This window comes from Adiantum capillus-veneris, chromosome 11, assembly GCF_014529385.1.
Source record: "Adiantum capillus-veneris isolate H3 chromosome 11, ASM1452938v2, whole genome shotgun sequence".
Taxonomy (NCBI): domain Eukaryota; kingdom Viridiplantae; phylum Streptophyta; class Polypodiopsida; order Polypodiales; family Pteridaceae; genus Adiantum; species Adiantum capillus-veneris.
In genome coordinates, this window is record NC_140941.1 from 162,244,202 (window position 1) to 162,260,122 (window position 15,921).

At 44.5% G+C, this 15,921-nt stretch overlaps 1 protein-coding gene across 1 annotated transcript; it reads left to right on the forward strand.

Moving 5' to 3' along the window:
• The first annotated feature begins 6,847 nt into the window (after positions 1 to 6,847).
• On the forward strand, positions 6,848 to 10,060 carry LOC147448332 (pentatricopeptide repeat-containing protein At2g13600-like). Its single transcript, XM_086524177.1, has one exon. It carries the CDS (start codon positions 7,092 to 7,094, stop codon positions 8,949 to 8,951), a length of 1,860 nt encoding a protein of 619 aa, XP_086380303.1. The 5' UTR covers positions 6,848 to 7,091; the 3' UTR covers positions 8,952 to 10,060.
• The last annotated feature ends 5,861 nt before the right edge of the window (positions 10,061 to 15,921 follow it).

Sequence of the window (15,921 nt, forward strand, 5' to 3'; positions counted from 1 at the left end):
GTAATGCCATAATAACTAATATATAATTCTCCTAAATGATTTTCTCATGTTAAACTGTTCATTTAATATGGGGAAGTGCTAAAGGAGAAAAATCTAGAATATTGGTTAAGCTGGTAGACCGATGTCGTGCCGCTTTGCAGGCATGGGGTGAAAGACGAGGATCTCCCTGCATTTTCAAGGTTTTTGCCAAACTGCTGATTTGGGCCAAATTCTGCCATGATATCAGGAGATGATTGGAATGTATGCATTATGTGGTTTTTATAGACCAAAAGTGCTGCAAAGTGAACCAACTGGTCTGACACATGAAGAAGGAAAGAAGGGCTGGTTTTTTGCTTAAAAAATGTAGAGCTTGAAGTTCTGAGGGAGCAGGTCCAGACGGCTCATCAAACCGAGCTACGGAGACCAAGTTATTGGAGTTTGAAGGTTTAGTGTGTTGCAAATTCTTGCCAGGCAGGGCAGCTGGGGACAGGTGGCCCAAGTGGATGTCAGGGTATAGGCGCATAGTGCTCAATTTATGGAACCTACCCGTATTTTCAAATTGCATATCAGGGCTACGGATTGCCAGATATGGCCAGTTGAAGGTTTGCCAGGGGCCAGGTTCAGGCCAGTTTTGACTGCTTGGAAAGTTGTGTCATCTGGTGTTTTCTGGGCTTGCTCGAGCTCAAGAAGGTAGAAAGTGATGTAAGGAATCATCACAAACAGACAGCTCAGTCATTAAATCTCCAGTAAGCAAGATATGGACGATCAAATTTTGCTATAGTTGTTCAAGGGATGATTGCAGATGGTTTCCTCGTATTTTGGCGACTGCGATTAGCGTGCATGATGGAGTCAAAATGCCGCTAGTCTTTGGAGGATCGAAGATCAAATAAAGGTATTTTAGTCGGGCTTGACGGCTTGGCCATCAGACTCGTAGGCAAGAAGTTGGAGGACTGTGAAGGAGTGATGAAGTTTTAATGCCTTGAGGGTGTGTTGGATGGAATTGATGGGGGTTTTGAGGGCAAGATATAGATCAGTGCCACGTGGCTTCCACATATCCCACATTGGGAGCACGGGACAGATTTTGGAGGATATAAAGCTAGGAATGGCGCCATTACTGGCATGAGTTGAATGGGAGGGAGAGCTTGGAGCTCCTACCCATGGAGTGAGCCAATCGGCGGTGCTCTGGTGGCTGTTGCCGATGGTTTTGGGCGCCCGTAGGCGGTGCGTGGTGTCCAGTTGTGCTCCCGGAAACAGACGGCAGCGTGTGGCGGTGGCCATCAGTGATGTCATGGCATGGCTCAGAGCGCTGCCCCGCGCGCCCACCCTTTTTTGAAGACAAAGCCCCCCCCCCCCCCCCCCCCCCCCCCCCCCCCCCCCCCCAATAGCGATGTCGCTAATTCCGGGTAGGGGAGGGGTCCCACAACAGGCAGGTGAGTGAGAGAGAGGGAACCAAGGTGGCCTAAAGGGAAATTACAAGGGCCTATACAAGGGGTCTCGCGGCGGTGCCAGAGAGAGAGAGAGAGAGAGAGAGAGAGAGAGAGAGAGAGAGAGAGAGAGAGAGAGAGAGAGAGAGAGAGAGAGAGAGAGAGAGAGAGAGAGAGAGAGAGAGAGAGAGAGAGAGGGAGGGAGGGAGGGAGGGTAAAGTGGGTTGGGCAAGCTAGAGGCAAGGGCAAAGCAAAGGGGCAAGGCTGGTCAAAGGGCGAGTGTGCAAGGAGGAAGTGGGCGGCCAAGCCGGTGGACAAGAACAAACAGAGAAGTATCCATGCATTCATGCCAAAAATGCAATGTGCCAAGTGCAAGCAATGCAAAGAATTCCAAAAGGGTCTCCAATAGAAGTGCACGAGCAAGAGAGCTCCATTTTTTTCCCTTTTTGGAAGACTTAGACCTCTTATTTTGCACTAAACATGGGTTCGGTTGGTTCTTTTAGGCTCGGTAAGTTCTTTTGGGAGGGGTCAGTTTTCAAGCATTTTTGGGGAGAGCTTTTGGGGGAACCTACTGGAGTAGTAGGGAGTTGTTCTACTTAGGATAAATTGGAGAAGCCAGAGCACAAGGAAGCGGAATGGTGGGACAGCTTGGGGAAGAATTCTGAGGCGAGGGTTGCAATTCGGAAAGCATACCAAACGAGTGTATGCAACTGGATTGTAAAAGAGCAGTTAGAATTCTTACAATATATTTGTTGTACCACAACTCTTCAGTTTGGAAGCTTTGTTTCTTCATCATATCAATAAATATTGTTCTTATTTGCAGTCTTCTCTCTCTCTGTCCTCTCTTGAATGTTTAGTATTATGTGTATTAACCCATTAATTACATTTAACTGCTCTCTGTTATCCTAGTTTTAACGCTTGCTTAGCTCTTGTCTAAAGCCAGAGGCCCGGTGCTTTCCCGGTCAACCCTGGAGAACTGCACACTCCTACACCGGCCACAATAGGGATCCAAAGGAGGGAAAATAGGGATCCAAAAGGGGGGGGGGGGGCATTTGCACAAGAGCAATGTGCAACAATGGGCTTAAAAGACCCTAAGGTTCAGCCCATTAAGACTTCCAAAATGCTAAGGTTTCAAAATTCAAAGGTTGTGTCTAATGGTCAAAGCTGATAAAAATTGGATGCTTTGTGTGTGTAAAATAGTCTTCACAAGTCCCTACATAGGAGGGGGCGAGCCCAAGAAGTAGGGGATGAGAGAGAAACTCACACACACACACACACACAAGCTCCCTTTACACAAAGGGAATGAGGGACACATGTCAACTCCCTAGGTCAGATGCCCACAAGGTGTTGTACTTAAATCCTATTGGATGGCCATAGATGTGGACCAATGAGAATTAGGCTAGAGTAAATATAGTTTAATTAATTTAAAAACACTTAATAAAAGAACCAATAGGAATTAAGCTCTCTAGAAGACTATTGGACAGTCTCCCAAGGGGACCAATGAGCATTCAGCAGCCCAATGGCTTGCTTGATTTCTATTGGCCAGGAGGCAAAGGGGTCCAATGAGAGTTTAGTTGAATTAATTAATTACCTAAAGCTCTCACAAAAGGGGAAAGGGGGACACATGTCAGAAGACTATCACTTATGCTACTTAACTTCCATTGGCTAGGCTGGGAGAGGTCCAATGAGGTGCTAGCAAGAGCAAATAGCAAGAGGGGTCAACCAAGAGAGAGAGGGGGCTGATTTTTCAAAGGAAATTATCCACACACACTCACACAAGCTCATGTGTAGAGTAAGAAGACTCTCTCTCTCTCTCTTCTCAAGCTTTAATGGAAAGCTTATCACCTACTCCAAGCTTGTGAGAAGGGAGGCCTACACCAGCAACTCTTGGCTTTGTGATGCAAATCCAACCAAGAGCCAAGCTTCAATGCATGCTCATCTCCTCTACCATGCTAGTTACTAAGCTAAGCTATGCTAATATGAGTGATTATGTGAGGAGATGTACATCTTTCTCGTAAGACTACTTCTTCTTCCTCTCAATCTACTCTCATACCCCGCTAGCTCTCACCATCTTTGAAGGTGTGTGAGGTCTTGGGTCTGAGACCGTGAGGGAATTGATGTTGTGTTTGATAAGTGTTTTGCTTAGTGCTTGAAGTTTCCATCTTCATTACACTAGCTAGTATTAAAGCAACACAAAGAATTGTATTGTAAAATGTCTCTCTTGATGGGAAAAACCATAATACAAAGCCTTTTGGAGGGGGGACCGGCTCCATGCAAATCCGGTCCTAAACTGTTGTCAATTGCTTAATTTCTCTCTCTTTTGAAGTATTGTTCATGCTATCTAACTAGGTGATATACTTTTTGTTGCTCTCTCCACCCAAGCACTCTTGTTATTCTCATTAGGAATCTATTATAATGAAATGCTTACTATGTTCATGTTATTTTCCACTACACACAAGTTACTAGACCATTAAATGTTAGTCACGGATTATCTTTCGCCGCCTAGTGCGACGAAAGAAAAGGGCCTATCTATCTTAGCTAGAGCGGGATCTATATCAGCTATTTATAAGTCAGGACTCAGGCGAAGCATGGAGGCTATTCCACAAGCATTCACCACCACCAACGGTCACCTCCACTAAGACATGGGGGAAATATGCCACATCTCTCTACACAGCATTAGGGCAACCACCTCTGCCATACCCACTAGAGACATGCCCGGAGACTTGCCATTGACAGGATGAAGACAAGGAGAGCACATGATCATGATGGTCTGGTAGTAGAGCACTTCATCCATGCTAGAGATATGCTTGCAGAGCTCCTGGCTATGATGTTTAATCGAGCCATGTACGAAGGATTCCCGGAGACTTGGAGTATGTCTATGATTGTGCCTATTTTCAAGTAAGGAGATTCCATGATTCCCAAGAATTATCGCACCATCATGGTCGGTCACACATTAGCTAGGTTGTATACATCCGTTCTTGAGCAGGAGCTGAGTAGATGGGCAGAGCGAGAGGGCATAAGAGCACCAGGGCAAGTAGGTTTCAGGAGAGGTTTCTCCACTCTTGACCAGATTTTGACACTCAAAGCTATTATTGAGGAGGGTAGACACCATGGCAAGAGGATCTATCGTAGCTTTGTGGATTTCCACAAAGCTTTTGACACAGTGCCGAGAGCCAGACTTATACACAGACTACATGACATGGGTGTGCCTACAGAGCTGATATGGGGTATTCTGGCTCTATATATGACAGTGATGGGGCGGGTACGCAACACTAAGGGAATGTCTGACATAGTCCACTCCACTATTGGAGTAAAGCAGGGATGCCCCCTATCCCCGACTCTTTTTGAGATGTATGTGGATGAGTTTTCGGACTATGTAGAGCGTCAGAGGGATAGGGGGGCTCATCTAGCAGGGACATGGATTCTGTTGTTACTATATGCTGATGATTTTGTGCTGATTTCTGACTCTCCAAAGGGGATGCAACGTCATTTGGATGCTCTGCATACATTTGCTCATGACAGTGGATTGTCTGTCAATCTGGGGAAAACCAAGGTTATGGTGTTCAACACCACACCACAATGGGCCAAGAGGTCGGCACCCACATTTATGTATGGCCAAGAGACTGTGGAGTACACATATGCATATACTTATCTTGGGGTAGTCTTCGGTGGACCGGTGTTTTCACTAAGGAGCGGATCAGAGACTAGAATGACGAGAGCATATGCAGCTTTGGGAGGATTGGAGAGGGATGTGTTCGCAGCTTCGATTTCAGGAACCGCGAACAAAGCTTTGGCTTTTTGACACTCTAGTGACTCTAGCTATGCTCTATGGAGTTCAAGTATGGGGACCCTCAGTAGACCACCATGGGAGATCTGGCAACACAGATGGATGGAGATGTATGGAGAGGCCTCTGGTCTCTATGATCGCTTAGATGATTCGGGCTAAGGCCTCAGTACCACATGAGATTATCGGAGCCGATCTAGGACCCCCCCGCCCCCCCTCATGGTGGAGGCATTGACGAGATTAGTTTCCTTTATGCACGGTCTATGGGATCTCCCCAGGAACAGATACACTCGGCTTGCCCTGGGGTCATCTCGACAACTAGCTATACAAGGCGATACAGCATGTTGGTATGGATAGATGATAGCATGGTTTCAGTCACATGGTCTCAACATGGATAGATTACCTCCGCTTCAATACTCCCTGGATGCACCCTCCCTGTCTCTCACACGAACAGAGATCACCAGACTCATACGTCAGGATCTGATTCAGCTAAATACCAGGAGCACATGGATAAATCCGGCACATGAGTTAGCACGAAGATGGCCTTCTGGAGAGAGCATCTTCTCCAACTCATGTGACCAGGCCTGCATACATGGATAGACACTTATCTCATGGGATAAGATGCGCTATTGGGCAGATATGCACATCCTCACATCAACTCCAGACCGAGACTGGCCGATTTTGAGGGGTGTCGGCAGAAGCCAGGATATGTCACCTATGTAACTTAGAGCTAGAGACAGAGTTGCACTACACATGTCACTGCCCGACATACTATGAGATACACGGCCGCTTCCAATGCCTGTTTAGAGAAGGGTTCGGACCTTTTTCTAGAGTCATGAGATACAAGGATCAGAGGTGTCTCGGATTGTTCCTGCTAGAGCTGCGTAGACTTAGGAAGAGCTTGCTGAGGACATCACAGGAAAGACAGTCTTAGAGACGAATCACAGGTTTCTTTACACCAGCTAGAGGAGAGCCAACGACGCAATCATTACAACAGATCTCAGAGCCTACTCATACTAGAGGTACACTGCTTGATCGAGCCACTAAGCTTGGCAGATCCAGACATCCACGACCTCGGGGGGTCTCCCACTACAGACGAAGGCTGCAATAGAAGATACAGATCACTCTAGCTCGACGTGAAAGAGGCCCAACTAGAGTACTGACCATGGAGGAGGTCGATGTGATCCGACAGCGACCGATGAGAGATTTTATATGAACCCACAACCCCCCCCCCGCCCACCTATTTCCTTTCTCCTTGGTGTTTTAGTGTTTAGTGTTAGTTCTTTGTAACTTTGTAATTTCCGTACTCAAACGTGGTATCAGATTCACCAATTGTAACTTTTTGGTCTCATAGGTCATTTTGGCCTTTTGAAGACGTTAATATAACATTTCATTTCATTTCTCTCTCTCTCTCTCTCTCTCTCTCTCTCTCTCTCTCTCTCTCTCTCTCGTCCTCTTTCAAGGGACTAGCATTCACTAAAAACGTTTTTAGCAACCAATGAAAAATGGAGAGCATTGGAAATCTCCCAGTTTTTCCTGCTAGTTTGGAGGGTCACAGTATTTTAGTGTAAAAACCAGTAAAATCCCTAAAATTTTCAATTTTTTGTCCTTAAAAAAAATGCACGAAAGGCCAACACTGCCTATAGAAGGGACTTCAAAAACCTTCTCGTTCTTATTCTTTTCCGCGCCTGGCTCGCGCACACGCAGACACGCACACACAGACGGTGGAAGCTTCTTACCGAGAATGGTGGGCCAACGCCAGACCTATTCCTGGCTATGGAAGGAGAGTGATTGTACGACCAAGGTACGCCTCTTTGGTTTGGCTTCCTATCGCTTCGTTTGTGGTGGCCGAGACCTCTTGTTCTCCCAGAGCAGCTCCGGCAGAATTTTCCAAAAGACGCCTCATGCCTTGGCGGAGAGGTACACAGAAAAGGATGTATTGTGGAAATTTGCCTGCGGGAAAGAGGGACCAGAGTGACAAAGACTTGAAAGCTGTGGTTCTTTCTTTGATTTCCTCGCTCAAATCCTGTGCCAAGAAGAAGGATTTGTTCCAAGGCAGTACATTACATGCTGATATTCGCAATCGTGGTTTGCTTGATAAGAGCACTCCCTTAGGAAACACGCTGATCAGTATGTATGCCAAGTGTGGAGCACTTGCAAAAGCAATAGAAGTGTTGGACGAGATGTCTGTCCATGACGTGGTCTCTTGGAATGCGTTGATTGCAGGATATGCCCAACAATCGCAAGGTGAGGAAGCTCTATTATGCTATGAGCAGATGCGAAGTGAGGGCCTTTCGCCAGACGCCTTCACCTATGCTTGCATCCTAAAGGCTTGTGCCATCACAAGAGACTATGAAATGGGCAGAAACGTTCATGACGAAATCAGCAGTATAGGCCTGCTGGAACATGACGTAGTGCTTGGTAATGCGGTTGTTGACATGTACATCAAATGTGGTGCTCTTAGAAAAGCACAAGAAGTTCTCTTTGACCTTCCTCTTCGAAATGTAGTCACATGGTCCACATTGATTACGGGATTTATCCAACATGAGCAGAGCGAAGAGACAATGAAATGTTTTCGACGGATGCTAAGTGAGGGGGTTACTCCAAATGCATTTACCTATGCATGCATCTTGAAGGCTTGCGGCATCACACAAGACATTGGTAGGGGTAAGGAAATTCATGATGAGGTTGTTAATCAGGGGTTATTGGAAAAAGACATCATTCTTGGCAATGCTCTTATTGACATGTATGTTAAATGTGGTGAACTCACAGTCGCAGAAAGAGTACTTGAAAAGCTTCCTGTCCGGGATGTAATCTCTTGGTCTGCAATGATTGCAGGATATGCTCGACAAGGGCAAGGGGAGGAAGCCCTTGGATGTTTTCGACAGATGCAAAGGGAGGGACTTTCTCCAAATGCAGTCACCTATGCTGGCATCTTGAGGGCCTGTGGAATTATTCTGGAATCTGAGATGGGCGAACAAATTCATGATGAGATTGTTCATCAGGGGCTGCTTGAAGGAGATCTCATGCTCGGCACTGCTTTGGTCGAAATGTATGCTAAGTGTGGTACCCTCACGAAAGCACAAAAAGCTTTTGATGACCTCATTGTTTGGGATTTAGCCACCTGGAATGCTCTGATTTCAGGTTATGCCCAACAAGGGCAGGGGGTTGAAGTTCTCAACTGCTTTGAACGAATGCAAATTGAGGGCCTGTCTCCAGACATTGTCTCTTGGAACACACTGATTGGAGCATGTGCCCAACAAGGGCTGGCTCAGGAGGCTTTGTTTTGTTTTCATGAGATGCAAGAGGAGGGTACCTGTCCTAATGCTATCACTTTTATTAATGTGCTCAATGCATGTAGTCATTCAGGTCTAGTGGATGAGGGCCAGATGTATTTTGAGACTATGATCAAAAAGTACGGCATCACGCCAGACAAAGAGCACCAGACTTGCATGGTTGATCTTTTTGGTCGTGCAAGGCATTTTGACAAGACATTGAGTGTGATTGAGAAGATGCCATTTTCAGATTATCCACCAGTTTGGTCTGCTCTTCTAAGTGCTTGTCGAGAATGGGGAAATGTGAAGCTTGGGAGAATTGCTTTCGACCATGCAGTGCAACTGGATGGAGGTAAAATTGGACCATATATCTTAATGGAAAATATTTATGCAGCTGCTGGCATGGAAGAGGATGTGCATGTTGTCGAATCTCTGAGGGTGAAAATTGCTGCTTCGGGCTTTGGAGCAAGCATGACTGGACTGGGTTGATACGAGTAAATACGCAACCCAGATTTTGTTAGAGATTTGCAAAAGCATGGGACTCGTGAGTTTTAAACATGCCATCAGAAGGATATTTGGTGAACACAAGGCAAAGAACAAGAATGGCAAACCCCCCACCCACCCCCCCCCCCCCCCCCAACCCCACACACACACACACACTCAAAAAAACAAACAAACAAACAAGGATATTACTCAATCCACACGGTTGAAGGAGAGTTGAGCTATCCATGGCTATCGGGAATTGTGTCGCTCGGCTGACGAAATATGAATCGATGAACTTGTGGCTGTGGGATACCGGTGCCTCTCATCTTGTGTCTACCAAAGAGAGTACTTCTGTTCCATGAAGTGTCTAGAGCAATTCGTCACTATGCTGGTTGGCAATTATCCTTGCAATGGTTGTTGCCTGTTGCAAAATCGTAGCATGGGCGTCTAGCTGGCAACTAATTGGAAACGAATAAGCTGCCTAGCGATGAATTTTTTTCAACAGAGGCAGGCTGTGTACTAATTGAGGCTCCAATGAGAATGACATGAAAATCTGCTCCGTGAAATGGTGCCATCAACATGCATGATGTGGACGACAAAGAAAAATAGGATGATGAGTTAGACACCACGGCAGGCAAGGAAGCAAAAGAATTGACATTGGGGCCCTTGGGCTCCATAACTCCCAAGTGTCAGGGCACTAGAATGTGTGAGGGCGCAAACACGATCGAGGATTCTAGGTGATAATTCCTAAAGAAGGCCGCATCCATGAGACTGGAGATTCAATAGATCTAATATCACACTAGCATACTGCCTTACTGGCCCTACCTTTGACATTTCTCGAACCAAACATTGCGGGTCTTGGAGCTTGGCAGATTTTGCAACAATTTTGGCAGATGGTATGATTAACAAGGCTAATAGCGGCCACAAAGAAATCAGTGATTCATGCTTTTGGGCCCACGACAACAGGCAATGTCTATAAGACGGGTGTCTCACTTCTCTACATCTTTCTAACACAACTTGTATTTCAAATTGATCTTCCCCATAGAGTGACCAATGTGGTGACTAAGGAATAAGTACTATGTTTAATAATGATCTTATATTTATAGTTAATATTACTTATTTGTGTTTATTTTAATCTTGACCTCTTGCATTGTGTGCCGGGGCAAACATTCACTACATTCATGACGTGATTTCGAAATCGGGCAATGACAACCTTTCCAAAGCGACGACAAATTTTGAAACCAATAACTCATAAAGGTCCATTATTAATAATTAGCATCCAAATTTTCATGTGTATATATTTTCTTGGACTACATACTAGACTATGAAGCTAGGCACACCTTCCATTTTTTAGAGAGATGGTGCCAACTCTCCACCGTACTTCTATATGGCACTTATGTGTATGTCTTGCGCTACAGGGTCTATAGTTTGTGCTATTTCTTTATGTCCTGGGTGATGAAAAGTTTAAGTAGTTTCATGCTTTTTATTGTAGTTTGTCATTTGGCCTTGCACACTGGGACGAGATACCTTCTCACTCAAGAGGTCAGCGGTCTACGTTTTATAAAGGCACAATTTTTTTGTAGTATTAGGACCTAGCATGAATGAAGGACATGAAGGATCTGTTACGCTAACTACAACCTTTGCTTGACTTGTTCAATTACAATGCAGCAAATGCATACTCATAGTTATTTTCAACTAGTGCACAAAGGTTTCTTTTTCAAGAAAAGGAGCACAAACACGTCCTTGGTAGGGAAGGAGAGGATTAAAATCATTAAACACGGCAACAACTCACTGAGGGGCATTGGTGGCTTGAATAGTTCGTATGAGCTCAAAGGTTGAAAAGAAAGGAAGCAGCTATGAAATAGCTACTGAATTAGAGATGAGTGTCTTGTGGGGTGTGGCATCAAAAGGATCAGCGTTTCAAAATGCACTCGGCAAACAATGAGAATAATGCCGCTTGAGGGAGGGCGTCCCAAAACATCGGACAGGCTTAAGCATCTCAGAACAGACCCATTGGAGATGTGCCTGCCAGGGCGTCCTCTCAAAATGTTTGCCTTGCGTTTTAGAAGGCATCTTCTAGGGAGACTTCACGAAGGCATTTCAGAACGTGTGCCCAACTTGCTCCACGCCTAGCTCTCCAAGTTCTGAGCGTTTCAAAACGCCGTGGCAATGACAACAAGGCACTGGCAGTTGAAGCTCCCTTTGGCGTCTGCATTGTAAAACCCCCTACAAGGATGTACATTGTAATGCCGTTTTATGACCTCCTCTTCTCTTCTTTAACGCGTGTGGCTTCTTCGGGGGTCAAAGATCCACATGCTGTGCTACCAATGTGGAAGCGTAGCAAGAGAGAAGGCAGGAGAGACAGGAAGAGAGAGAGAGAGAGAGAGAATTGTTGAACCAACCAGTATGTGTGCCCGATTAGGTCTCCCCAACCTCAGAAAAGTAAAAATTATTTCAAAACATATGAAGTGCATAAGTGAAGGGTGACTTTAAGAAATGAAAAAACAGATGAAGGTGGAAAGTAAAAAGAAAGATGAAGGCGAAAAGTCAAAAGAGCTTTTGTGTCGTTGAGGGAATCTTTGAATTTAAGAATGCCTTTTAATTTTTTTTAAGCCATTAAGAATACCAATTGGGCAATGAATTAATGGTTATTACAATGGTGGACTTATATACTAACCTAAGGTCCAGAAGTACCCCCTTATAGTATTGCCCAACCGAGAATCATGTCAAATTAGTAAAATAAATACCTAAAGACAAAATAAATAGTAGGATCACATTGGGCCATTCATTTAAGATGCTTAAACTTTAGTGGTTCTTACTACTTGTTGCTTCATTGAAAGGTTAATGCTCTTACCCTTTGGATAGTGGAGTCAATAAGCATCAAAGAACCTACCGTAAGTAGGTAGAGAGTATAAAGGTCATTTGGTAACTAAGGATATCATACTTAGATCTTGCCAAAGAAAGCCCCCCCCCCCCCCCCCCCCCTTCCCCCCTTTTTGCCATATGCCAAGTTTTGGCGCTGTGTCTCATCTAGTATTTTTTACCTTGCTTTTACCAGACTCTCATTGCATCAACACCTTATTAATAAGTTCTAACAATGCTCAATAAAGGGGGGGAAATCTTAACAATGCTCAATAAAGTTCTAACAATGCTCAATAAAGGGGGGGAAATCTTAAGAATTTTTCATTGATGCTATCATATTACATTGCTCACACCAAGAGAACAACACACACTAGCCAAGATTGCGAGGGTAGCCTTAAAGACCATCTTCAGCTTTTGAGGGGGGAAGGGGATATTTTTCTTTGCATAAACATTTGGGCAAACACCTTGTTCGCCAAGTCAAGAGTATCGCTTGCATACATAATGCATAACGTTGAACACTACAACAACGCCAACCAAGCATGACTAATTTTTGGCCTGCCCAAAGGGCAAAACCTTAGTGTTGCTTTACCCTTTTTGTTTTGGCCAAAGTTCTAATTCAATAAATCTCTCTTTAGAAATAATGCAATTGGTGAATGGGTAAGGCTTGTCACTACTTATGACAAGGTGAAGGTTCACTTTGCAATTCTAAATCAATATAATGAAAAATAAGTCAATCTCTGTAAGGCTTGAAATGAAAGGATCGTTGAAAACTTGAAAACAAATGAAAAGTTTAATGTTTCACATGTCAAAGATAGGTCCCATCAATCTAAAACATAATATAATACCTATATTCAAAAGACAAATTGAGCTCCAATCTTCAATTGGCCCTAGTGTCTCTTTTGCCATCTTGACTTGGCATCATACCCTCAACCCAAGAAATTTAGCCAAACTCTCAAGTCTTGACTCTCGACTCTTGCCCTCTTCTATCATTTTGGTCATGTAGCCCAAGGAACTTCTACCTCTCTCTCTCTCTCTCTCTCTCTCTCTCCAAAACCGTCAGTGGTTCCTCTCTACCTCCCCAAGCATAGGGATGACTACCCCAAAGACCCTTGCCAAAACATGACTGAGTTTTGCAACGGTGCTAGTAGCCCCTAGCAAACTCAATCTCATCACTCAGCTTCAAGAAGCTCTCGATCGAGTCTTGGAAGAGAACTTTGAACTCAAATCTCACCTCAGCAAATTAGAAGAACGATTCAATTCTATGGTTGACCTCACCACCAACAAGGTAAAGGAGGTCGAGGCTAAGGTTAGCCTAGCTCACTCAACAACCATCGCCCAAGTGAAGACTTGTGTACAAAGGAGCTCTGCGTATAGAAACTTCAAGAAGATAATGCCCTCAAGGTCCACATCGGTGGGCTCCCCTCATAGTGGTGCATTGTTGAGGACACCCTTGACGAGGAAATCACCAAACTCAACGACATTATTGAGCCAGTCAACATCAAGCCAAAGATCGTCGCTTGGATCAATGATACACATCGACATGTGCATCCCGAGCGTTGTGTCCTTACTTTCAAGAACAAAGAGGAGCAGGTGAAGTTTCTACGTCAATACCGCATCCTCAAAGGAACCAAGCTTTGGATTACTGAGGAGCTAAACATGAATCAAATTAAAATTAAAACGGACGAGCTCAAGAAGATGTTTGAAGCCCGCAAACAAAGTAAATGGGCAGTCTATCGAGGCGGTAAAACTAGGGCTCTCCCCTCAACTGCTCCCTCTTAGATTTTGTTCCTTTCTTTTATCCCCCCAATGGACCCTAAGTCCTTAACTGATATGCATCTCATGTCTTCACGTATAAGCATGCCGCTGTAAAGTTTTGTACCCGATCCCATGGGTTATATTTGACCTACATGGATGATAATACTCTCTCTCTCTCTCTCTCTCACTCACTCTCTCTCACACACACACACACACACACACACACACACACACACACACACACACCCTTCCTTTCATTTCTTGAAATGGTTACAAGGGTCTTCTCGATGATCTGAAATAGAATGACAAATGACGGTGTGTGCAAAGAGAGATGAATGTGTGCAAGCATGTATGTGTTTAGTGTAGGGTAATGTGTAGTAGTATGCAGTGATGTTAAGAACAATAAGGTGTCTTTGCCTTATGGGATTGAGCCGCTTTTTTTTCCTCTTTCAAAGTCATTTTAGGGATTGTTCAACAACGAGTATAATTTGCAAATCGTTGTTTTCATTAGCAGTTTAAGACTACTGTTGGAATTAGGGTTGCAGAGAAACGCGCACAGCTAGGAGAAGACGAAGGAAGCTCAAGGCACACAATAGAGAGTATGTTACTTAGTGTGCAATGGAAAGATTGATAGCCCTAGAGTGATGGGCGTATATACAATGCATGGGGGGAAAAACCTCCTAAAGAGGGAAAAAATGCCTCGGCGGTCCTAGTGTGTTCACATACGTCACTACCACATGTATATGGTAACAAATCCCCCCTGGAGTGATGCGGTGAACGAGAGCTGTCACATGAGTAAAGGGAACTGCCATGCCCTGAGGACATGATGAGTCCACAAAGGGGAGTAAGCCCAAAGCTTTGCGGAAAGCTTCAAGCTTCTCACGAGACAATGCCTTTGTGAAAAGATCTGCAAGGTTGTCCTGTGTTGGCACATAAGCCAAGCTGATCTCTCCTACTGAGAGCCTCTCCCTGACATAGTGGTAATGCGCCTCAATGTGCTTTGTGAGAGCATGAAAAACTAGGTTCCTCGCAACTGCCAATGCGCTCTGACTGTCAGTGTAGATATTGTTGGCAATGTCCTGTCCAACACTCAAATCAGCCATAAGGCGTCTGAGCCATACACACTCAACTGTAGCTGTGAAGACTGCCCTGTACTCAGCCTCACAACTCGAAGTGGCCATAGTAGATTGCTTCTTGCTCAACCATGATATACATGAACTGCCAAGCATGAAACAAAAACCACTTGTGGACACTCTCGTGTCAAAACAACCAACCCAATCTGAGTCCGAAAAAGCATGTAAGTCTGGTGGAAATGATCCCCCCATTGGGATAAAACAAGCCAAGATGTAAAGTGCCACTAAGGTAGCGGAAAATCCTCTTGACAGCCTGCCAATGCTTAGACCCTGGGCTATGCATATATCTGCTGACCTGTGAGACTGCAAACTGAATATCCGGCCTCGTGTTGCATACATAAATGAGGCAGCCAACAGCAGTTTGATAAAGAGTGACATCAGCATGATCGCCAGCATCATGTAGACTCAACTTCAAACTTGTTTCCATGGGAGTGGCAATAGGTTTGCAATCCCCAAGTCCAAATTTACATAGCAATGTCTCTATGTAACTTTTCTGACACAAGGAAATACCACCATCACACTGCTTAAACTGTATACCCAAGTAATGATGCAACAACCCCAAATCTTTCATCTTGAAAGTAGCATTCAAATCAGCCTTAAATTCAACAATATGTCTCTCATTTGGTCCAGTGATCAGTAAGTCATCTACATAAAGAACCACAACGAGAAGTACATCACCCTCACACTTTACATACAATGTGCTTTCTATTGGACTGTTTTGAAAGCCTTGTTTGACCAAATGAGTGTCAGCTTTCTCATACCAAGCACGAGGAGATTGCTTCAACCCATACAAGGCCTTGTTACATGTGCACACTTTGTCCTCTTGTCCTTTCTTGACAAAACCGCGAGGCTGCATTACATAAACTTCCTCAAATATGTCACCATTCAAGAAAGCAGTAACAATGTCTGATTGACGTACATCCCAACAAAAATGAGCTGCTAATGCACATAGAAAATGCACAGTAGTCATACAAAAAGTGGGAGCAAAAGTCTCTTCATAATCTATGCCTTTTTGTTGCGCATAAGCCTTTGCAACAAGTCGAGCCTTATGGCGATCGATCTCACCATTTGGCTTGCGTTTGAACTTGTAAACCCACTTTGTACCAATGGCCTTTTTGCCAGGAGGAAAATCACATAAAGTCCATGTGTCATTTTCTATAAGTGCATCATATTCTGATTGCATGGCAACCATCCAATTTTTTGAATTCTGTGCTTCATCAAAAGAC

Bases quoted from the DNA above. Each gene is read 5' to 3' on its own strand.
- LOC147448332 (XM_086524177.1), top strand. From the start codon at position 7,092: ATGCCTTGGCGGAGAGGTACACAGAAAAGGATGTATTGTGGAAATTTG.